The sequence below is a fragment of the Hyalella azteca genome, unplaced genomic scaffold (assembly GCF_000764305.2).
Source record: "Hyalella azteca isolate HAZT.00-mixed unplaced genomic scaffold, Hazt_2.0.2 contig336, whole genome shotgun sequence".
In the NCBI taxonomy this organism is placed as follows: domain Eukaryota; kingdom Metazoa; phylum Arthropoda; class Malacostraca; order Amphipoda; family Hyalellidae; genus Hyalella; species Hyalella azteca.
The window spans coordinates 188204-214052 of NW_025930689.1; the positions used below are offsets into that span (position 1 = coordinate 188204).

Here is a 25849-nt window from a genome sequence, read left to right on the forward strand (position 1 = left end):
ATAATGCTGGTATCCAGGATACTTTACTGGTCTACTTATAGGACTCAAAAATGAACTTGAGGGAGAGTCTAAAAAACTCTCTGCTTTGCCACTATGTACCACATTTACTCTAACTAATCTGTGATTCATCACAATAAACTGGGTTTCTTGTTCACACTTCACAGTAGCCTAGCCCTAATCTCTGTTGTGGGGCATTTTTCTCCCTTCCCACAGATTGTTGCTCCTCTAAAAGATCCCCTCTAGCCCTCTAGCTCTAGGCTCTGGCCTCTTCTGGCCTACCAAGTACCAAGCCAGCAAGCCCCCTGCATTGGGCTGCATCCAGGAATGTGAAATTGTAAATAATAGTATATACAAATACAAGTTAACAAATATTAATAATTTGTTATTCCATAATCCATAGCTTCCAAGTTCCAGGGCGCTTCATGGAGTGTCATTTTATACCGTAGCAGTAGCACTAGTAGGTAGTAGCCTACTAGCCTAGTAGGACTAGGTTCAGTTTTCCAAAAAAAGTTGTCAAGAAATCAAATGCTGTAGCCTGTAATTGTGTTGTAGTTGGATTTTCTATTGTTGGGTCAGCTCAGGGATCAATCAAGTCCGCGGCACTTACGGTGCCTTCTTTCATATTATTCACTTTCTTACAAGGTTAGATAAACTAGAAGTTTTTCAAGCGAGTCAATTGCACAATCTAATTTGAATGACAATCTGGAATCACAGGTTTCAAAGCAGGAGCTAGGTTAACGACTGACCAATAACTATTACAGTTCATACGAGACTCGTAAAATCACATGAAGGGCAATGGACTTCAATTTGCGGAATGCAGGCATTCACTTGGCTTGACATTGCAGTTTCATAGACGAATTGAAAATGTTGATATCTGCATTTAAATTATCTCGATCATGTTTCTTCATGTTTTTGAAATTAAAATAGTCGACACAGTTGTGAGTCTATTATTAAGTTTATTTTGTCTTTGTTAATAGAGATGAAGCAATAATCAGGATTGATGTTTATTTATATCTACAATAAATTATTTATTTTGATTGCGTATTATTTATTATAGACAATTTCAGACAATTCCCCTTGCTTAAACCTCTCAATTACAATTAATGACAGATGAGTGTTATTATTGAATCTCTAAAAGAATTTGCTTGCATGGCTTGGTCCATGGGCGTTCAGATTCGATACACACGTGTAATTTTTCCCAAGTTTCGAAAATAAATCCATGAATGAAACTTTTCATACATGTTAACCAAGCAACTGGTCTCTGTAAAGTACTTCTAATTAAAAAAATAAACGCATGACTGTTTCGAGTATTGAGGTAAAACCGCCGTCAGCCGAGTGTCACAATGTCACTACATTTTCAAGATGTTCAAACAGTTCAGTATTAAGCCAGATGCGGTGAAGTGTGTATATACGAGTTACTAGCTCCCGTTCAGTTCGCTGAATATCTCAGATGAAATTAATAATTGCGCTGTCAAGATGGACGAACCGAAAAAAATTCAGCTCACTTCGTTGAGCTCAGTGAAGACAGATAAAAAGAAAATGAAGTATAAGAAAGCCATCCGCATTAAAATTGATCTTCCTGAATCGAATGAGAAGTCTTGCCCTGAGTACAACTATGGAGAACTTCTCGCAAAATTTATGGTCAGTAATAGTAACGAGATCAGTATTCTGCGTGGAATAGTATATGCATTTATAAAAACTCTTAAAGTGTTTATTGTTGCAGGTCTATATTGTCTCTCCCAGTATTAGGAATAAACTGATGTTTCTACTTAACCGGTTTACTTTCAATCTATGTTGAATTGTGATGTCAAGCAGCGTTTCTACAATGCAATGGTGGTGTTGATTACCATTCGTTCGTGAGAAAATTCAATAGCTAAGTTGATGACAAAATATTGTTCTCTATTGCAAAGTTGATAAGCTGGAGCTACGTGAGCGCCAACATAGCGTGACGTCTCGCTGAACGCATGTTGGTTTCACGATATTCTACAGGAACATGTAGAAATTTTGCGTACCTTCAAGTCACTGAGTCTCTTCAGTGTCCGCCATAACAGCAGCTTCTACGATATTCTTTACATCTATTTTCCACTGCTGTCTTCTGTGACAACTCATATAATTCGTTGAAAAACTCCTCTTTCTCGGTCGAAAAAACTTCCACTTTCCTATGTAGACATCGCTTTATACTAAAAGACATACAATATTAAATATATAAATTGTAAAATATGTATAAATGACTGAGTGGGGGATAGGGGAGGTAGAGGAAGAGGGGGTACTTAGGAAACATGGTAGGACGACCGTACAAACCGTGAACGATATGACCTAAATTATCTGAGGCCTAGATAGCTGGTAGGTAGTCGTTTGGTAATTTGCCGCCTAAATTTGTATTCAAGGAAATACAATTTTTGTAATTATCGGCCGTTATTAATTTATTTAATTGTATATATTTTTCATGTAATTTCTTGTGCCTGGACCGGCATTTTTTTTTTGCTCCTTGCCTACAGTGTTTAATTTTGTATATCATTTAAGCTTGGCGGCGTTCCACTTCGCTGGTAAATTTTTATTTTTTTTTCGTTGCTGTAGACGATGTTGAATAAAAATGCGGTTGTGAGTATCTGATTACTTCTGTGGCTTCTTGCACTAGCCCCAACATGGTTGTCTCATCCATGTGTTTGACACAAGCAACTCGTGAGATTAGTTTTAGGCAACTAATTTATCTTCGGGGATAGCCGAGTAATTTTTAGAGTGAAATGCGCATTTGTCATTTTTTATGTTTTAACTGTTATAAGGAAAAAAAATTAATCGGTTGATGTTGAATAATTTCTATATAATAGAAATCTATCTGGCTTCTTTTTTTACTTCATTTTTTTGACTGACAAAAAAAAATATTTTGCCTCACGTGGCATGAGCCGATGTTGACAACTATGAGGTTTGTTGGGAGGCGTGTTAGTGGAGCTGCTACTTCGACGCCTGCTAGTGGACAACTGAGAGGGCGTCTGCCAAACTCGCGTGGGCGGTGCTAAGAACGCCTCGTTCAGTCCTGTCAATGGTGGAGATCGGTGGGCGTGTGTTACTGTCGAGTTCAAGCTTAATGATAAGTTAAGACTGTAGGCGTGTTTGTGAACATGTATGGCATTGACATACTACGTTTGTCGGACGCAGCTGCCAGCTGGTCGATAGCCCAGGGTCGTTGCTGGCCGCGTGCTGGAGAAACGTTTGCAACATTTGCCCGCGCTGCCTTGCCTCTATTTCCCAATCATTGGCAATTTTAATGATGTAACTTCAACGTGCGATTACTTTCTAAAGCTGAAAGACGGTACTTCTTCTTATTAATTGATTTCTCTTACGATCCGAATTGATTTCTATTACGATCCGAATTGATTTCTATTACGATTTTCGCAAATAAATGTGAATATAAATGAATCTTTTTAATCAACTGAGGTGTTGTAAATTGATCAGCATATCACCCTTCATGTTACAGACAAAACTGAATAAATCCGACGTGGATCATATTAAACAATAAATCCGACGTGGAACAGATTAAATGAAATAAATCAGACGTGGATCATATTTACCCAAATGTAAATCAGATGCGAAATATATTAAACCTGATAAATCCGACAAAGAATATCAATTTACGATTTCCGTGTATGCAAAATACACTTTCAGTTAGTTGAACAATATTGAAAAATGTACAGCCACGAAATCCGTCTAACTTGCTGAGGCGCAAAACTTTAATTATCGAACATATTGCTGATTGGAATTTAAATATAATGCCTAGGTCTTTATGCTTGCTTGCATATGTGAGGTTTTTCCTCCTTCTTAGCTCCGTTAAGGGGACCGGCTACCCTCCGGAAAAACTTCTACAGTTATTATCCGATCATCATGAAACTTCGCATACATATGCAAAATGTAAATATAAGAACATTTTGCTCGTATGAATTTTTCGAAAAAATATATAGAAAACGTGAAATTCATAGAAAACGGCTAAAAAGGGAGAAAGAGCAGAATTTCAGCTTTAAGATGAGCTCAAAAACCGGAAAAGCCAAAATTGAAAATTTTAGGATAGCCGGTCCCCTTAATTCGTGTGATTTTTTATTGCGGTTTCGCAGTTTGTATAATTCTGTTAATTCATTTCCTTATTTGACCCGCACACATTCGGAGTTATTATTTATCAGTATTTTTGGGCTGGTCTAGGCGTGTGCAGAACTATTGATATGATGCGATCCGCATGCAGTTTTTTTTCTGTAAAAGTTATGTTGCCAAGTAGTAACTGCGCAGCGTGCCGGCACAAAGCCTGTATTTCCCTGCTGTTAACAGCCGCTGCTTCATCCCCCAGCAACAGCAGCGTGCCGGCACAAAGCCTGTATTTCCCTGCTGTTAACAGCCGCTGCTTCATCCCCCAGCAACAGCAGCGTGCCGGCACCATGCTTGTATTTCCCTGCTGTAAACAGCCACTGTTTTATCCCCCAGCAACAGCAGCGCGCAGCTGACGACAGAAACAGAGGTGACAGCTCGGCGAGATTCAACCCAAGCGACGATGAGTCTGACGAAGCCCTGCAGGCCCTCGCAAGGAGCCTCGAGAGAAAATACGTGAGTTGACGTGCCACGTCTTTATGTGTACTGGGGGAATATCTGGGCCTCGCTCTTGTTTATATAAGTAAGAGAATTGCGTAATTTGGTCATGTTCTTGTGCTGCAAATATTAGTCGTCTGAGCACTTAGCTCGCGGTCCCCCATTGAACCCAGTGAAAGCACTGCACATGCACAATGCTGTTATAAAAACAAATTCCATGTGTTTTAGTAATAAAAATAAAAATCGCGATGATTTCTAAATCATTTACGAAATTCCTTACATTAAATTATCGTTTCTGCGATAAATTGTTTCTATTGGTGGATTGCTCGAGTGTCTGAGTGCTGTGACAGTTACCGTAAATATGCAATTTTTGATCGAATATGCGCAACATGTCCTCGTGCTGGTGGGAACCATCTAATTTCTGCTTCACTAATTAATGTGTAAGCACTAAATTGGCAGCTGTTAGGCGTGGTAGTAATGGTTTTTCTCTGCTCAGGGTAACGTGGCTACCAAGAAGAAGCGAAAGAAGACTAAGGAACGAGACTTCAAAACCTTAGGCGAAGGTTATGATGAGAACGATTCTTTTATTGACAACACAGCCGCGGTGAGTACTGCTATGGGTTTTTCTGGAAGTCTGCTGGCTGGTAGTCGTGCTTAGTCTTACTGGGCGTCTTATCAACTCTTATCTATAGTCTTACTCACAGATTATCAATTGTCTTGCTGAAAGTTTTTTTTTTTGCAGTTTTATCGATACGTATCGATAGTCGTACTGATAAGGGTTTTCACTGCAATTTCGATACGGTAGTCTTTTGATGGGATTTCTCACGGTCCTACCGATAATCTAACGGATGAGGTTTTTGATAGTCCTACCAATATTTAAACTGAAAATTACTGATTTTAATGCTGGCAGGCTTTCAGTATTCTCGGTGTTAATGAATCAACGCTAAATGTTGACACATGTTTGCATGTAATGATGGGAGCACCCCATCGTTAAATTAATGCTTATTATTGTATGTGCTAACGCCGTGCAGTGCACTTATTATCTACAATTATGCCGTGTAGTACGCGTATTATTTTTTATTGTTATGCTGTACCGCGCAGTACGCGTATTATTTTTTATTGTTATGCTGTACCGCGCAGTACGCGTATTATTTTTTATTGTTATGCTGTACCGCGCAGTACGCGTATTATTTTTTATTGTTATGCTATACCGCGCAGTACGACGAGGTGATGGACAGCAACAAGGAGGCCAAGCACGGCGGCTTCTACATCAACTCCGGCAAGCTGGGCTACCGCGAGCTGTCAGAGTCAGAGGACGACTCCATGCCGAACACACCGCAGCACAGTGCCAAGAGGAAGGTGAGACCTGGCCGTATAACGGGCGTTACGAGCGTTACTGACACCTGCGTCAAGAGGAAGGTGAGACCTGGCCGTATAACGGGCGTTACGAGCGTTACTGACACCTGCGTCAAGAGGAAGGTGAGACCTGGCCGTATAACGGGCGTTACGAGCGTTACTGACACCTGCGTCAAGAGGAAGGTGAGACCTGGCCGTATAACGGGCGTTACGAGCGTTACTGACACCTGCGTCAAGAGGAAGGTGAGACCTGGCCGTATAACGGGCGTTACGAGCGTTACTGACACCTGCGTCAAGAGGAAGGTGAGACCTGGCCGTATAACGGGCGTTACGAGCGTTACTGACACCTGCGTCAAGAGGAAGGTGAGACCTGGCCGTATAACGGGCGTTACGAGCGTTACTGGCCCGTGCGCCAAGAGGAAGGTCAGACTTGGCTGTATAACGGGCATTACGAACTTTTCTTCTCTCTAATTTATCTATAAACATTGCGTTTTGTTCTCAAGTTCCTAAGATCTATTATTTCAGTTCTTATTTGTGTTCCAACTTTGATTTTGAATACAAAAATTTAATTCTTCCGTTATAGATTTCCGCGAATCCGGTTTGCTTATCTTGGACCCGACCAGGCCGATTCTTTAGCGTCCTTATCTAATCTCTTAATAATTGCATGAGCCCTTATCAGAATAGTTCGTGCTGAAAATATGGCCGTCAAGGTATCCCTGAATTCAATTGTTTCTTTGGTTGTCTTCGATAACCTATTCATTAATAGTTATTATAAAAATGAACTTTTCAACTCTTTTTCTATGGATATTTATCGACATCGCGTACGTAGGTCTTGAAAATATCAATGATCTCGTCGTGCTCCGATAATAACGTGCATTGATACACAATTACTTTACTTTTCGCCACTAACCTGCCACATTCTGCAGAATTGCATCGACTCAGATGAAGAAGAAACTGCAGGAGAAGGGAAGAAGTTGAAAGAAGGAAGTGACGATGAAACCTACAGACATGGAAGTAACCAGGTACGTTCACAGCAATACTTGAAACGCCTGTAGCGCTTTCGGTACGTACTAGCAGCGCTTGCGGTATTGTGGTACAAGCGATGCCGTATCATACGGGCATACGACGACAAGCCTACATCATTATTCTTGTTAAGTTTTACGGACGTAGCAATCCCTGCACCCGCTAGTGTGCAATTGAATATAACTGATTTCAATACTGGCAGGCTTTCAATATTCTCAGTGTTAATGACACAACGCTTAATGTTGGCGCATATTTGCATCTAATGATGGGAGCACCACATCGTTAAATTAATGCTCATTATTGTACGTGTTGTTAGTCTGTAGTGTAGAGTGTGTAGTGTACCTTTGTATTCCGCCGCTGCTGCGCGGCATGCAAGTCGTCGCTAAGGTCCCGGGAGAAGCTGCAGCGTCCCTACCGTGCATCTGCCTTCAGTAAGACCAGCTGATGCACTGTGCTGTTGCTTACTTCTTGCTGATGTAGTGATGGTAGTGAACGGTGTACTATACCATGACGAGGTCACCATAACAGACTCACCACCACAGATTCACAACTACAACAGACTCACCACCACAGACTCACGACAAAACTCACCACCACAGACTCACCACGTAAAGTACATTGCAGGTGCACAACGGTGCGCTGGACGAGGGCGAGCTGCTACGCAAGCAGCGTAAGCTCATCTCCAAGATGAACGCCAAGAAACACATCAGCAAGGTCAGGTCCCAGGACCCTGCCTCTAGCACGCCCCCTGCTGCTGTGGTGCCTGCTGCTACTACGGCTTCTGTTGACCCGACTCCTGCTACAGCTCCTGTTGTGGCTGCTGCTTCTGTTGCTGTACCTGCTTCTGCTCCTGTTTCTAATGGTTGGTAATGTTTGTTGCTTTGGAACTTCGTTTACATCAAATTTTCTATTCGTCTTCGCATTTGAAAGTCTATTTTCTTAGTTTTCCATTGTATTATCCGTCAAAGAAAGAATTTCACCTTGTTCGATTGTGCGTTGCGCTGAAGTGAGAGCGTTCCGACGCTAAGAAATGGACGGACGGATTTCCGAACTTTGTTATGAATGATAATGCAGCGTGAGTTCAGGTTCTGATTTATGTAAGTTCTGAAACTTCTATCAAGGTTCTAAAGTACGTAAAGGTTCTTAAGTATCATAGGTTGGCGTAAGTTACCTACTTTATCAAACTCTTGGGCACCAAAGCCTACGCTAAGATAGTCGTTAGAACTTGAATAGAACCATAGATTGAATGTAAATGAATAGAAATTGAGTAACGATGGATAAGCAATGTCCGATTTCCTCCTGATGACATAACAAGATAGTATTTCTCTTGATGTTACAGTGGCATGATCTAATAATATGGAAGTGATTATCGGTCTTAACTTAAATAACTCTGTTCATTTGCTACTGGCGGATTGTACAAAAAATGTTCCGTATTGTACAACAGTAAGTTGTCTTGCTTTTATGATGTAACTTTCATGAAATGCTGGTGTTGATGTTTGCTGCAATCACAGAAGTTGAAGTCTCGCCCGCTGAAATGAGGTACCTGCGGTCCATTAATGAGATTTGAAGGTACCATAATGCAAGAATCTACATGAATAATTGGCTATCGCAAATTTGGAATCGGAATTGAACATAGAATTCTATTATGAAAATTTCCGATATCAATTGAATTAATTTACCAGATAGAATCTATTGAATAGGAAAGCGACAGTTTGAATCCAATAAATGAAGGTAAATTCGAACGTGCTTCCAGATATCTGGCGAAATTGCAGCAGGAACTCAAGCTCCCAAAGTGCGAACAATGCCCTCAACCTTAACATCGATCGTTGGCAGCAAGGCTCACATGATGATAACCTCTCAATAATAGCTTGCAACTCGCACTGAAATGACTGCAGTCTTACTGAAGTCACTGCAGTCTGTTTCTTTGCTTTCACTCGACATCCGCGGCTAAATTGACTGTCAATGGCATATTCATTTCGTTCCAAATTCTTCATTTATTCTTCATTTCATTTCATTCCAAATTCTTCATTCTTCATTTCATTTCATTCCAAATTCTTCATTTATTCTTCATTTCATTTCATTCAAAAATTTCAGAAAGCAAGAGTAGCGTCGCTGCCAGCATAGAGTCTGTGGTCAAGAAATTTGGTTCTTCTGATGAAAGAAGCCATCCTGCTTCTCTGCCGGCTGCCTCTTCTGTTATACCGCCTACCGCTGCTACTACTACACCACCTGCTTCTGCTACTGCTACATTGCCTGCTGCTGCTACAATGCCTGCTACTGCTACAATGCCTCCTGCTACATCTGAATCTGCAGCCTCCAAAGCTGACTCAAATGCCAGTGCTGATGACGATGACAGTAACTCGTCCTCTTCGTCTTCAAGTTCCTCGTCTGACGACTCGACCTCGTCGAGCAGTAAGTTGTCTTGCATTTGTGATGTAACCTTCGTGGAATGCTCGTGTTGATGTTTGCTGCAATCACAGAAGTTTAAGTCACTCTTTTGGCTGAAATTCATTGGATAATAATGATGTTTGATAAATAATGTTTTTATTCTACTCAGGTGATGACAGCAGCAGTAGCAGCAGCAGTGATGCCGAAGCCAGTAAAGCAGCTGATCAAGCGAAAGAAATCGACGTTGCTTCAGTAGCGTCCCAGGTATAATCACTAACATTGAACTATTCATCTTTTTGTGTAATTGTTTTTAAAAATTGGCGCACTTTGGTAACCAATGAAGTTTGGTTAAAATAGTGTTATGTTCTCAAGTCTGATAGTTCCGGATGTAAGCAAACTACTTAACAAATTAATTAAATAATTAATTATGTAGAATTTCGTTACGCCGTTTGCCCTTTGTTCATCAAATGTAATATTATTACTACTTGTTGCTCAAAAATGATAATTTTTTCTGTTCCAGAACATCGGATCTTCTGCAGTTACTTCCAGTATTACAAGTGCCTCCGCTATCGCTCTTACTTCTACACCTCCTTCTGCTGCTGCTACTACCGCTCTAACTACTACAGCTACTTCTGCTGCGCTAGCTCCTACACCCACTTCTTCCTGCGCTTCTACCCCTACAAGTGTTGGCGCTTCGGAGAAAATTGTGCCTCTCCCTGAAAATTTGTCACCCGATCTCATTCAGGTCCGTCACAGGCGTGCTGCTGTCCCATACAGTGTCTGGCTTCATCGCTATACAAAAGCTCATAGTATCATTAATACTTTGTACATCCGTCAGCGGAGTAACCGCTTTTGACGGCTTTTCAAGCTAAAGCCAGCAATCCTCGGCAAGAAATCTGCCGTTCGTGTATTTGAGCAAATTTTTCTAGTACGGCCCCTGAGTCAAATTAATCATCAGCATGCCACTCTTGCCACTGTTTCTTGAGGCTCCACGCACGTAACAAAAGCATTTCTGTGAATTAGTTTAAACATTTACATTGGTATCTTCAGGTGTCCGTTCAAACGAGCGTTCAATGCTTAGGATGTTAGGTATGAAGTAATGGACACAGAAGTTGAGTTCCCAAACTAGTTTTGATGCTAGAAATTGTATAGAGTATATTGGGGAAAGCTGATATGTGTGTATGTGTGATTTCATCTTAATTCCGCAAAATTGTGTTGTGGCTTGCGAGCGGTATGATGTAAATGATTGCTATTGTTATTATACTATATTATTTGTGAGAATTGTTCTGTTGAATATTTACGGTTTCAATTTGTTTTCACAAGCGGGTTGCATGACATGATCTATCTGGAGACGCTGAGAGATATTGCTTATAACCCTCTTTTTGTAACATCAGATTCGTGAGACCGAACACAAATGCTGGCAGCTCATGCGTGTCCATCGAGCTACGTAGTGCAGCGTTATTTTTCACATGAATTATTATTTTATTGATGTTATTGTTGTAAGCTGTAAAAATTATTCTGCAGGTCATTGAAGAACTGAAGCTCGAGGGACAGCGCGCTACTGCCTGCAGATCCAGTCAAAAGTTCTTCACTGAACCCGTCAAGACCTTGCTGCTGAGGTGAGAGCATCAGCACGTCACTGCTGCTGAGGTGAGAGCGTCAGCACGTCACTGCTGCTGAGGTGAGAGCGTCAGCACGTCACTGCTGCTGAGGTGAGAGCATCAGCACGTCACTGCTGCTGAGGTGAGAGCATCAGCACGTCACTGCTGCTGAGGTGAGAGCATCAGCACGTCACTACTGCTGAGGTGAGGGCCAGTACGGCAAATGCCTCAGGATAATTATTGAAAAATATTCTAGATAATTTGCTGCACATTATTATACACCGAGTTATGGACACAGCGTCTTACCTGGACTTTAAACTTTGAGTCGTGACGAATTTCCGCTTCCCATTCACTGAAAAAAATTTATGAGATGCCAAAAAATGTACTACGGCAGTTCTAGAGAAGATCAAAGCATGTTTAGCGATGATGTTCGATCATCAATACCAAAGAGTTCACTGTATTTTCAGCATCGAAACGAAGCTTCAAGAGAAAGGGTGTCGTAAGAAGACGCAAGTGTACCAGCATCTGTCGCAACACTTGCCCTGTGGCGCCCAGACTCTCGTCAAGCGGGCCAAGCAAATGCTGCATCATCTCAACGAGAACAAAGTGGCGCTGCCCTTAATGAGGTACTTGCTTCACATGTTGTTGTTGTTGTTGTTGTTGTTGTTGTTGACCCTCCCCGCCTCGCTTCATGGCGCGAGGCGGGGCCTAGACCCAGTTCTGGGGCCAGCCAAGTCGGTCGCCCCAGCGGGCCAGCAGCCCTGCAGCGTTTACAGGGTCCGACCAAAGGTCACCCATAGTAGCAACAGAGACGCCGACCACACGTGGGGAGCCGCAGGCCGGCAGCACCAAAAAACATGGGCTTCGGGTCCCCCTTTCGGGGGACGGGGAGAGATTTGCTGTCGATTTGGGCCCGTATCCGGGCCGCGCTCCAACCGCAAGCAGGCCGACAGCATTTGGAGCACATGCTTCACATGTTACTTGCTGCTGCTGCTGCTGCTGCTGCTCAATGTTTAATAACAATTCAACTTAAAAAATTAGTTATCGTGCTCAAAGGACGAGACGAGAGATTATGTTCACTACGGCAACTTATGTCACTAGGAATGAAATTACAAGAATCGAGGAGAAAATCTTATAAAAAAGCATGTGGTGGTCCCATGGATGAAACTTGGATGCATTGTGCTTACAGTACTTCAGAAGGATGACCGCATTTATTAGTTACATGAATAATTTGCTTGCCCTTTCAATTATACAAGGATAATCCGCTGTGTGAATAATGTACGAGCTTTGATTTGTCTAATAATTTTACATAATCGGAAGCGCGAATGTGTATGGGTGTTGTTTGAGTGTGATGGTATAAATTGGTATGATCTGATTTATGAATTCAAGGGTTATATATTACATATAATGCATCATGAGGTTTTTGTATCATGGCATAATCTGGTACAATTCGTTATAATGGAATTTTTTCATCAGGCTGAAGCAGGCGATCGAGCGGGAGATGCCGCCCCTGGTAGAGGCGTTCGCTGAGCAGTGCAGGATCGCAGCGCAGATTCAGTAAGTCATTGCCTCTCATAAACTATACCTTGTTTCCAACAGTTGATTAATGGTTTCAACTTAGCTATGATTATTCTTCCTGGATTCATTTTTGCATTTTTTCTTCTTCGAATTGAAAGAGCATCGGTTCAGGAAAATTTAAAGATCACCTGAAGTGTTCAGTGATCATCATTTGTTTCAGACATTGTATAGGTAACTTATCCAACGGACCTCAAAATTAAATAAGAATGTCAGAACTTTAAGTTCTATTAATCGAGTAGAATCTGCAAATTTTAGTTGCGTCAGCGAATGGGTGCTAGTTATTTTGATTAGCTGGGTTGTTAAAGTGACGCATCAGTATGCTGATCAGCCATGAAATGTTTGAGAAGACAAACGTTAATCGTTTGCCGTTTACTGGTCTTTTTTTTTAATCTGCTACCTACTTTCTCATACCCAGGGGATAGTAAATTATTTGGACTTCATTAATTAGGAGCCAAAATTTGAGATCTTCTGGGGTCTATTCCATTGAAAAAAGTTATTAATGTAATAGTACAATATATGGATGTACCTACAGCTCAAGAAAATATAATTTTTGTAAAAAAACAAATGAATGAGTGTGCCGTTTGGAAGCAGTACTGTCATCCTGGCTATTAATATTAAGAGAGTATACTTGCTTGTGCATATCCTCTTTTACGCAGTACGTAACTTACGACTTGCAAAATTGTTGTTCGTCGCGTAGTCAGATTGGTATCTTCATAACCACTGATATTTACGAAGCTTGCGCGCACTTGGTGGTGTGGCAGGTTACGAGGTGTCGCCCTATAATAATAATTACGCTGTCAATGCTTTCACATTGTACGTGTATACCAATACGAGGTGAAAACTCCTTATGACCTCTGGACCAATACAATATCTTCAAACATTAGTCACATGTGAAGGACGTAAATGATTGGAATACGAAATTAATGTATTTTGGCAATGTTTGGCAATTTGTTGTTGTTTGGCAATTTGTTGTTGAAAAGATTGTTGAATGAAAATTTCATGGTCCCCGTTTATCTCACACTCAATTCGAAAGACAACGTGTTCCATGAAGCGTCGGTTCCGGTGAAATAGCGGGTTTGAATTGAGTTCCAGCTTGGGTTCTGATTTGACAAGACAAACTTGTCCAGCCACACCTATGCTGCCAAGCATGCGCTTCATTAGTCGATATATCAAGACACTTTTTGCCGTCTTATGGAGAAAAAATTACTTGGAAAATTGGAGCTTGTAGAAAACATTTCCCTATGAACGTACGGTATCGTTCGTCGTCCGAGTTTTGTTGAAACATAGGAAGTAGTAACCGAGTTTGTGTCTCCGTTATTTTCCGTCGTTTTTGAACTAAAATGAGGTCTATGTAGGATGTAAACTTTGAAGAAATAGTTGTAATAAGCAGAAAGTCCTATGGTCGAAAATTTGCAGTGAATTAAAGGGTACCACTTGGGGCTTAAACGGTCACCAATATGAGAGAAATTTGACGTTCCCTGCGTGAATAAAGATGTCGTGCTCATTAAAGCGCATTCTGCAGTGAAGTGTTACTGCGACGCTACTTCAGACAAGTGGTCTGTGAAAAAAATTCTTTTCATTACTCTGAACTCATCGGAGACCATGCCTATTGAATACAGACGCAATCCTTCGTTATCTGCGTTTAAAGGAATTTAAAAGTTCGAGATTTGAAAATGACGGTGGCTGTTTTTTTATTGTGTTGTGCTCGTACGATGAGTAGCTTCTGATGTTTTGTGCCCAGCCCAGGCATCAAAGTTAATCATTTACTTTGTTCCCACAGCCCCGAGCTCTACTCGCATCTCTATCACCATTTCTGGTGAGCCAGAGCCCTCAGTGGCTGCGTGTGTTCCCATACTCCTGGGTCTGGTTTCATGCCTTGGCCTTACCTTGTTTTCAGCTACCGTCAATGTCACTAATGTCGCCACAGCACTTATGGCGCCGGCCTTCAATAGAAACTATATAATTCGCAAACAAAACTTAGCCTCAACTTTTCATTGCGATCAAAAAAGCTTTTTATTTGTTTTATGGTAATCGATCCCTACAAATGGTAATTTTGACCAGTATTATATGGTTCTTATTGACGAGCGGCGAGTTAAGTGCAGTAGCCGCTGAGTGACGACTTATGTTTCTTTGACGGTAAATAAACGAGAAACTTCTCATTCTGAACCAGCCCGGTGATGAGGTTTCCTGCACGCTGCAATTATTTCAAATGCTAACGTCGAGAAGTCTTAAGAACGAATTATTACTTTTATTATGCGTATAGAAGATCCATTCAAACAAAATATTACACAAATTCTTCTTCTGTTGGAGTAGTTTGAGAACTGCACAGTCCACACGCATAAATATTCGTGGTAATGAAAGCAATATCAATAACACTTTTTTTAGATAAAAGCTTTATCCTGAGTGTCCTACAAGTTAAACCTGTCAGAGTAGCAATTAATTAATTAGAAAAAAAATCTGTAATCACTTGCCGGCTAACGCAGTACAAAATGAGTGAACATATGCATTTACCGCATGGTTTTAATTTGCTCCTCATGTTATCTTTCCAAGACCATAGAGCTGATCTGTTACAATCAATTCGAGCTCCTCCCTTTGTTTTCGTGGTATTTTGCTAGATCTAAAATTGGTGTGTAAAAATCATGCCTGTATAGAACTGCTTAGCTAAATCATCTATAATTTTTGCATCATTTTTTGTATGTTGCATCATTCATCTTAGGGAAATGTACGTTGAAATTGTCATTTGCTGCGATGAACAATCTTCAGAATTTGTGAATTAATTTGTTTTCTCATCCGGTGCAAGTCTCGAACATCGTCCACTGGTCAAAAGTTTTCGCGGCGTTGATTACCTAATAAATTGTCGAGAAAGTTATTGTACGGACATATTGTTGTTTAAGTTGCAACCGAACTTCGATGTCTGAATGCCCTGATGTGGGTTTGGTCAACTTCGGTTACTAGTAGCCTCGAACTGGCAACTGATATTGTTATGAGGTAATATCCTGTTACTGCTTACATCTGTATTTAGTTAACTTTAGCTTTGTTGATAACTTTTATTGTTAGTCGCATACAAGTGATGATTGAAAATATATACATTTTCAATGGGTTGAAAATTAAATATTTTCCCCTACCCATTGAAAATGAATATATTTTCAATCATCACTTGTATGCGACTAACAATAAAAGTTATCAGCAAAGCTAAAGTGTTTAGCACTGGTACATGCTGGTGCCGCAGTCTGTGTGCCGATGCTCGTTACTTGAAATTGTTTTTAGCCTTTTTATTTTATTAATATCGGCTAACAAAACAATACGGATCATTCATGAATTTATTTTAGCCTTCTAAAGTCTAGCGTGCCCGTGTCAAATTAACATGCAAATTGTGAATAAATCCATTATTGTGAGCACCAGGTATCCATCTGCCTTTCCCTTCCTAGTCACTTCATGGATATCTACGGGATTACTAGAAAATATTTAGTATCGTGTATTGTTTTTTAGGGAAATAGATTAATCATGGATAACGCATTAATAATGTGATAACGTTATAGTTGTGAGACGAGCTTCGTTAAAACTCTAGTATTTTGAGGGGGCTGAAGGTTTCACGCTGAAACTGGCTTCCTTGATGGCTGTCAACTCCGGCACGGTCTTCGTCTTGGTAGTTCCAAGTGTTGGAGTGTGGTGTAGCCACTGGATGGAGATTGTGCTTGTGTGTGTGCGTCTTTTTATTACCTATCGCACCTTCATATATTATATGCTTATGTTGTGCATAAGAGGCTGCTGTTGCTGCTGTACATTATACTATCATACGCTGTGTAATACAACAGCGCGTATATATCGGTGTGCGCTGGGAACGTGTGTCTCGCAAATATTGTAAATAATGTTGCATGATGACTGCTGTCACTGCTTCACGGGCGTCATCTTGTTTTACGATGAATTTTCCTGTCGTGTTTTCACTCTCGGGTTCTGGTTTGAAGCGTTGTAACCACGTGAGTGTATAAATTTTCCTTTTATTTCCTTTTTAGCCATGCCATATTTCTAAATTTTTTTCATTCTTTCTCATCCATTTATTTCTATTCCTCTATTCCGCTGCTTGCTTTGCAAGCGCACATCTGCTTGTGCGAATGCCAGGCGCTATTAAAGGGTGTAGTCTGTGACCGTTTCCAAAAGCTAACTTGCTTTGAAAGCCCTTTACTATAATTTTTACGATATTGTTTGTTTTCAATTTAAACTGACATGAAATTTTTTTGCAGGGGCACAGAAGTAGACCTTCCTCTTCCCCCAGACGAAAAGAAAAAGATAAAAATGCCCAAGAAACACTTCGTCTTCTCGGCAGAGTCAAAGTGAGCCTTCGTGATATGTTGTTTAATTCTAAAATTTTTATATATTTTTTAGCATATTACTTTGTTCTACAGTAGTATTGCCTATTTCGAGTGCTCCTCGAGGTTGACCTCGGCCTACACGTGCGTAGTATAGATAGGACGACAACCGTCTCATCATCTACGAGAAGTATGGACCTGGCCAGCCTTGTGAAGGAAGGTTGTCGGGGCCATGATTGTTCTACCGATACCTTCATTTTCTTTGTTGTATCAATCCCGCTAAGGTTGATTGCCGGAGCAGCAGCTCGTATTTTGTAAATTAAATTGATATCTTGTGTCACTCTTAATCAAATCCGGGTGCTGGAAATTCCGTGTTCCTCCGCTGGCTTATTGCCTGTGCTTTGTGTTGTTGCTATACGGTTATTACGGTATGAAGCAACATCAAAGTGTTCCATGTGTTGCTGCATCATGCTGATGTTAAATGTGTTTGAGCAACATCAAAGTTTTCCGTGTGCTGATGCGTTATACTGAAGATAAATGTTTTAGATCAACATCAAAGTGTTACGTTACGTATGTTTGCATAGCGCTGAGCTGCTGGCTGCGGTAGAGGCGCGTGTGGCGGCGTGGGAGACGCTGCCCCGCAAGACGGCCGAGACGGCGCAGGAGTTCCTGGTGAGCTTCCTGGAGGGCGACGTGCGCACTCTGTGGCCACGAGGCTGGGTCACCACGCGCCAACTGTACAGGCAGAGCGCGCCTGCACATGCCAGCATCACGTGAGTCTTGCACCAGCGAGTGGCCTCCACTCTGCACACCACTCCACTCTAAACCCTCAAAAATCTCGTTCTTTCTATGATTTAATTTACTTTTAATTGATTCAGTAGGGTTGTTGATAAGAAAGAATGAATGATGCAACTTATAACTTGTGGCTTTCAATCTCTCAATGCCTGAAAAGTGAAAGTAGATCAATATGTTCCAGGCCATGAATGCACGATAACTAACTATCTAATTATTTCTTGCAACTGGCATATTTAGTTAAATCTTTTTTTTTTTCAAAAGACACGGTGCTGATTACTGTTCAAAGCCTTCGAAGAAATCAGTGGCTGCTTCTGCTCAATCTTCAGTAGTCGTTAGCTCTGAAGTCAAAGTTTCCTCTTCGACTGCTCCAAAAGATGGCCTGGTGTCCGCCTCTTCAGATACAGACCACAAGAATGCTTATGGTCGTAGCCATGATACGCCGCATGCCGCTGCTCCATCACTCAGTGCAGAGGTGAACGCGCCACTCAGCCGAACATCCACAGCTTTGCCTGCCTCTCAATCTAGTCTCGTCACTGAGGCCAGTCATAGCAAGCCTTCATTGAGTAACTCCAATGTGGCTCCTGATGCAAGTATTGCAAGTACGAAGACTAGCAGTGGGAAGACTGCGGCACCAATTAACGATCCGTTGCATCTTAAATCTCAAGACTCTTCATCTACTTCCCGTTCAAAAGAAGTTGTAATTTCGTCGGCATCTAATAAATCTAGCGATTCTAAATTGCCAATAGAAGGAAAAAATCCAGCGTTTTGTGAGCGTCAAAGCGACGGGCATGGCTCAGATCGCTCGCATCATGTCACAACTTCGTTGTCTTCCTATTCCTCGTCGGTGAACAATAGTACTGCTTCATTTTCAACTGCTTCTGCTAATCTGACTGGCAAGCCTGCGTCTGTTCCATCGTCCATGAACTCAGATGATAATGCCAAACTTGGTGTTAGATTCTCATCAGGTTCTGGTGCAAAGTCGTCTGTAAAGCCTTCAATAGAATCTTTACCTACTTTTAGTAATACCAACGCTTTAACCGGCCAAAAATCCAATCATAATGTGCACACTCAAGAGAAAGGTCACGGGGTAACCGTCAAAAATGTTGCAGCAATTAACAGGATCGACGGACTCGAACCATCGTTTGAGCGCCCACAAACTCTAGTTCCTGGTACGATTTACAGAAGTTCTCTCGGAGACACGACCCGCGCAACAGAACAGATCATTGACTTGTCTAGTGACGATGAAAAACCCGAAAACTTTTCGTCGAAATCTAAAAATGTTCAAAATGTTCCTGCCGAACTCCCAAGTGCCTCGACTGAGCTGACCAAATCCCCGACGAAAAACATGTCTGCCGCAACTCTGCCATCTGTTGCCGCAACTGTTCACCATGTGGCTCCTAATATTGTTTCTTCTAGCTCTTCAATTGCATTTTCCGGTGCTCCTGCTGCCCACAACTCAATGCCCACCATCCACCCAAAAGTTCACACTAGCCCTCCAACAAAGTCTTCTGTTGCAGCCATGAGACCATCCTGCTCTCCTCAAGGTCTCTCCACAAGCGCTCGTAACTCTTCGCAGACGAATAATTCTAGTGTCACCAGCAAATTATCTAATGTATCATCTGATCCCACGACCAGTAACACCACGAATCCTCCAATTAAAGTCCTGCAGGATGAACTGATTGACTCTGGCAACATCGGTAAGCCATCACGATTAGAAGAAGAGATCGATGACGTCATGAATGAGTTGCTGCTCATATCGAAGCAGAAGCAGCAAAGAGACTCTCCTCCTAGAGGGTCAACCTGTACTGCGCCGCCCCAGCACGCGCAAGGTAACTTTCCATCGCACTTATGAACTCTCTTATCCTCTCAGTCATCATCTTATTCATGACCCCACTCATAACCTCGCTCACCACCTTATTCATGACCTGGCTCATGACGTCGCACATCACCTCACTCGAGACCTCGCACATCACCTCACTGGAGACCTCGCACATCACCTCACTCGAGACCTCGCACATCACCTCACTCGAGACCTCGCACATCACCTCACTCGAGACCTCGCACATCACCTCGCACATCACCTCACTCGAGACCTCGCACATCACCACACTGTTTACCCCCTCGCTGTTAACATTTCTGTCCACCTCGCTCTGAACCTCGTTACTGACATCGCACTTCATGCCACTCTTCACTTCTTTCATACCAATTTCAACAAGTTTGATAGTTGGTCAATTTTACCAGCAAAATGAGTTTCGCATGACTAGAAATTTTGCTTTCATCATGCATGGTATTTCATTTGCTTTTAAATGCTTCCACTTTACTTTCAAGATTCTGAGTCTCCTTTTATATCAAGACATTTTGTAAGTTATGTCAGAAAGGATGCTGCTAATTGTCAAGAAGCCTACTAAAAATATTTCCTTCAGATACAAATATGTATTTCCACGTATGCCATAATTGTTCTTAATTCTAACTTCTAGTTACCTGGTTTGTGCAGTTCCTGAAAAATCTGGTTCGCTCATCAGCGAGGGAGATAAATTTATTCAATCAAATACGAAGAAGCTTTCCTCTCAGCATGTCGAAAAGGATCAACGAATTAGGGCACAATCGAAGACAAGTGAGATGATGAAGACTTCAATATCATATGAACCGCATTCATCAGCAACAGCTTACCCCATAACTAACACAAGCTCGACATCTGTTGCTCCAATGGCAGCTGCTTCGGCTAACAAGGTGACCGTTGAATCTGCTCAGGACATTGCTTACGACAGAAGTAACTTTGCCATATCAGGCACGCAGTCTCTCAAACCTTCAACAAGCCCTTCAAGGAAAGACAACTCTCCCAGGAAATCACAGTCCTCTAGCAAACCTTCATTTACTGCACCTCATGTTACGAGCTCAAGGGAAACGCATTCTAATAGCACGCATGATTTCCGATCTTTTCCTGGCGTTCAGGCTCCTCCCAGCACTCAGTTCGACTTATCCGGTGCTCAGTCAATGTCTGATTTCTACTCATTGCAGCACATTAAATCTGACAAACTTTCAAGTTCCAATAACGGTACAGAACGCAAGTCATCATCTCATTACCACGAACCTCGAATGCAGTCCTCGAGCATCCAACGGCTAGGCCCCGGCACCATTTTCAGTTCAGTTGGCGATCTTGTTACAGTTCCACGCTCTGCAAGTGACTCTGATACGTCGTCTCTTGGTGACAGTCCCTCTTCTGATAAATTTACATTTTCGAGCCGCCAGCCCCCTTCGGATCTGACTGTTTCTCACTCCAATATCCAAGCGTCGCCTACTCGGGCACCCAAGCACCCGTACTCCATAGCAACGCTCGCCACTTCCTCCTCTCCAGCGACTTCTGCGCACAGTTCGCGGCGAGAATCTAACTCGATAAACAACTCACCCGGGAATTCGCATGCGATTATTTCAAGCCAACATTCGATGCACGGTGCTATGAAAGACTCGAACAGCGCGGCGTACGCTTCCTCTTCCTCACGAGCAAACGTAACTCATGCAAGGGATCTCTCAAGTTCCTCCAGCTACAGTTCCTATGGGCAGCAATATCAGAAGGGTGACAGCTATGCCAAGAACGGGGTCAGTACCTCAGCTGCTAAAGACTACTCGTACGACAAACATCGCTCAAATGCTCCTACGTCAACTAACTCTGAGTGAGTCTCATCATCTTTTTTTGTAATATGCTGTATTCTTTTGTTGCACTCGCAGATTCATAATTGAAAGTAACAGTCTGCTGACGATTTAGTAAAAGTTTTCCGCTAAAGCATTAATTGAACTCGGACAACCAGTCTATGCTGATCCACAAGCTCAATATCCGATGTTATCTGGAGTTCTGTGTTGCTATTGTCATTGCATATTTATATTGTATTCCTACTTATAATGTGTTATTTTGCACTCTCCACAGTGGCGACAGCAGCTATGGCTTAATGGCCTTGCAGCAGCAACAAGAAATGCTGCTACATTCGCGTCAGCTGCAGCAGCAGCAGCAGCAAGATATGTGGTCGCTAACGTCTCAGCAGCTTCATCAAAGTCAAAACAAAGTCAGTAGAATTACAAGAACCCTATTTATATAGCATTTTTCTATTCCTTATCTTACAAACACCCAACATTTAATCACAGATGATTACGTGTTTATTTTAAGGTCTTATTTCGTATATTCAGCTAATAATCGACATTACTTCAACGCCGTGTGCCATCTGAAAATGTATTGACTAGGCTTTAAAACGAATATTCTACTGGCGTGGTAAGGGTGTGATTTGCATGAACGCCTTCAGTCGCGCTGGGCTGTACAATGTCCATGAGAGCTCAACTCTTGCGCAGCCACCACTGGCACAAAGTACGGTATCTCAAATAATCTACAGGAATCTTATTAACTATCTCGTCTTATTGCTTGCAATGCGTTGATTTGGTTAATCACTTGAGAAAATTTCACTTATCTACGAATTCTCTTTTGATGATATTTACTTGTGATCCTTTTTGAAAATCCTAGAAATGCTGCATGAAACTCAATTTTCCTGAAACTCGTCTTTGAATGGGATAGATATAAAATTTCTCTTCTAAATTGCTAATGTTTTCTGTTATACATTGCGAATGTTTTCTCCCGCTATCGTTACCACGCTGGACACAGACTCAACGGCTAAATTTTGTTCCCGTTTTAACTCGAACGAAGCCTTTCTTCAGAGAATTTCGTTGATGCCTCCTCTGTTCAGTCGCCTTGTGGCGGATTGGCCTCATTACATTTCCTGTTTGACTTCATTTAGTGGAGGACCTACACGTCTTCTGCATAAGCAAGTTACCCTCATGGCTGTATCAGCCTAATTCTCGTGAATGGGCGATGCCAATATTGCTTTCAGGTGACCTTTCATATCGCCGATTTCCGGTTTTTCTATCCAGAAGTAATTTATCGTTATAATGCGTTGCTTGATCATGGTGCCTCGATTGAGTATGTACTACGTTCAGCTTCAGATTCAACATCATCACTATTTAATTACACCGAAATTTCATGCGTTTCCAGACATTAATACCATTTGGGCCAAGAACAGTCGGACAAAGTAAAGAAGCTCTTGCACTAGTATATAAAAAATGCATATGTTCAGTCTTGTTATTTGGCAGTCCTGCTTGAGATTGCCCACTCTCAACAATCATACCACACAAAGCACTGCATCCGTGCTACTCAACCGCCCTCAGCATCACATCTGAAACCTCTCATTGACACGTAGACAAATCTTTAAAGGTGCCCCTGAAAGATCAAGCGGCTTGATCAAAAGCTCCAATCAACTGATTTGAAGGCGCGCTTCAATCAACCTTTTTCACGTTCACTCTCTTTGATCAAAACCTTCCCTCTCATCACTTGCCGCTCGTCGCTTGTTGTTGTTCTTTGAGCTGTTGTGTTGACTTATATGGTGAGCAATACGGATTTGGCCTTCCTCTCCTTAACATTGGTTGCTCTTGAGCTGAAAAACGAACAGAAAACGGCGGTGGTGCATGGAGTGATACAAACTGAGAAACACATTTTATCATCAACATTTATTGCATTTTTTGCGGGATCCCTAACGACAAGACTACAGGAACTTTTTAAGGATGTACGAAGAGAGTTTGGATTATCTGCTGGAATTTGTACGGCCCGGTTTTGAGAAGGATAGAAATATGCGCGAAACGATTATTGCAAGAGACTATCACGCTGAAATACCTAGCATCTAGCACCGATTTAGAAGATCTCATATGCACTATCGCTCCTCAGACTCTTGACCCTATGGTGTTGGTGTTATTTAATTGTCATGAGAAGAAATTTTACTTTTACTAAATTTTATATGCATATCACTCGCAGCTGGGACCAGCTTACATCTCCGGAGCGCCACTGGACCTGTACTCAGCGACCCGCCTCGCACCGACGCAGCATCGCTCCTCAGCTACGGGCGCTGTCCCTTCTCACTTGCAGGTGTGTCTCTTATTTCTTTACATACACATCCCTGAGTATTGTATTTCAATAGCCATTATCAGAACAATCAACGCTTGAACTTAACTGCTGATGGGCTCACAAGTTAATTATATTACAGACAACGTACCGCAAGAGTCACGGCACCAGCACCAGCAGCTCCAAGCCGCGACAGAAGAGGTAGACTCCACCCTCACAAAATGTTTGGACTCGTTTTACGTTGTTAAGCTGCTGTGATAGTCATAATCTGCTGCCAATTTCCTACATCTAGATATTTTTTCTGCGCGGTCAATTGTTTCACAGCACTTAGTTTGCTGTACTAACAATTTAACGAACGCTGTTTATTTTATCGAATTTCGAGTCGCGTTCGTTTCTATGCAAAAAATGGTAATTGTCAGCGTTTAACAAAATTGTTCTGTATGGTAATATCTAAACGCTGCCTTTTTTTTTGAAGAACTTGATCAAATTCTTTCATCGGATGTATGTTGTGATGGCTTTTGCCTAATTTTCTTTGTATTTTATATTTAATTTTTTTGCAAGTGATTCTTCTCAATAAAATATGAATTTCAACTCTTCCTGGATTTTGCCTAAATTATAGTGATACTTGCAGGTTAAGCTAAGCGTTGCCCGCGCATGATAGTTTCTGCAATTTCAGGATCTTGTCATCTCGAATCCCTACAAGAATAATAAAGTCACTTTATGCTTATCAAGTAAGGACCTTTTCAAACCCCAGTTTTACAGAGCTAATAGAATTTACATTGAACTTTAGTTTCAAAATAAGAAAAGCTATTTTTCTTCGTTCCTAATTATGTCTATACACACCAATTTGAAAATTAGGTTTAAATTTTGAATGCATTTTTTTTATTCTCCTTTTAGCATGCTTTTCTATCCTCTTCTTGGAATAAATTTTCAGGTGCCGGTAATATCCCGACACTATGAGTATCGTGGATTCGCTCTCAAACAACTCTACATATTTAGTGACAGGCTTCAAACACCCACACAAACTTGAACAAATGTGGAAAAGATTTAAAGTTTCGATAAATAATTTACCATCATTCCTACCTCAACGGTCAGCATCATTGACCTCAACGGTCAAGGATGTGCAAATTATTTCAAATCTCGCTGATGCGCGTACTGAATGTCAATTCAAGGCTTTGTATTAGCTTAAGTTGGGCAGGAATAAACGCAATTTAGGGAAACTACGAAATCAATGGTTACTACATATTTACACCAGAGTAACATTTATTTTGTAGTTTTCCTATATTGTGTTAATTCTGGCCCAGCTTAAGCTAATGCAAAGCCTTGAATTGAAATTCAGTACGCGCATTAGCGAGATGTGAAATAGATTCGTAGTTCGTCTTTCAACACATCCTCGACCATGGCGGCTACTGATCGTTTACGACACTTGACTGCCAGAAATATATCTCCTAGGCGGGATTCCCTGAAATTATAATTCAGTGCGTAGGTTCTATCAGAATTCAAGTGTAACTCATCCATTCGACAACACTTTCTCGCTTCGAGTCACCGACATGTGGAACAGCCTTCCTGAGGATATCAACGCTCCGAGTATGAAAGAGTTCAAGAACAAACTAGACGAAGCTGTGCAAGAGCATATGTTTCGTCTTGAAATGCCTAGTACCCCAACGGAAGAACTGGAAAACTAGAAACCATTTCAAACATACCGTCCGTTGAAAATATTTCATCAAAAGAACTGTTTTTTTTTTATCTGAACCAGTGGGAGCGCAGCCGTGCACCACCAATTTTGTGCACCAATAAGCCCTGAATCGAACGCCTTGCATCTCTCCGGACCTACACCAATCAGCCGTGCACCACTCGGCATTGTCCTCCTCCGGCCTTGACCACCACCAGCCGTGCACCACCAGGCCGCGGATCGAATATGACTTCTGGGCATCGTTAAATTACGTAATTTTACGTTCACCGCATCTGAGGTTAGGTTTCAGATAGCATAGTTCTGTTCCAAAATTTATCGTCCTTCGACAAGTGGCCGTTCGACCGAGGGCTGGTTCGACCCACGGCCTAGATACGGACGGCTTGAAGTATTGAAGGCTACGTTCCGGAAGGCAGGAATCATGATGGTCCATTACATCCAGGGCAGTGGTGGTCTTCGGCAGGCGACCCAACCAGTCACGAAAGGTGCAAGACTTGGCGACAGGCCTATTCTTCTACGCCGAAGATACTTTACTACTATAATTATTTAATTAAGTAAAGGTTTGGTTACTTAGATGAAAAAGATTTTTTGAAATAGGAACATAAGTGAA

At 41.7% G+C, this 25849-nt stretch overlaps 1 protein-coding gene across 2 annotated transcripts; it reads left to right on the forward strand.

The window, feature by feature from the left end:
• The first annotated feature begins 1385 nt into the window (after window positions 1-1385).
• On the forward strand, window positions 1386-24045 carry LOC108672717 (ubinuclein-1). 2 transcript variants are annotated; one of them, XM_018160437.2, is made up of 20 exons: window positions 1386-1641; window positions 4468-4587; window positions 5066-5173; window positions 5788-5928; window positions 6852-6947; window positions 7573-7810; window positions 9043-9360; window positions 9506-9600; window positions 9857-10081; window positions 10861-10955; window positions 11405-11563; window positions 12414-12494; window positions 14296-14331; window positions 16757-16846; window positions 17407-17595; window positions 17879-19446; window positions 20112-21288; window positions 21540-21675; window positions 23463-23573; window positions 23692-24045. In XM_018160437.2, the coding sequence occupies exons 1-20, from the start codon at window positions 1477-1479 to the stop codon at window positions 23752-23754; spliced, it is 5211 nt and encodes a 1736-aa protein (XP_018015926.1). In that variant the 5' UTR covers window positions 1386-1476; the 3' UTR covers window positions 23755-24045. The 2 variants fall into 2 exon arrangements, with proteins under 2 accessions (XP_018015926.1, XP_018015927.1); XM_018160438.2 differs by lacking the exon at window positions 14296-14331.
• Window positions 24046-25849: the final 1804 nt, after the last annotated feature.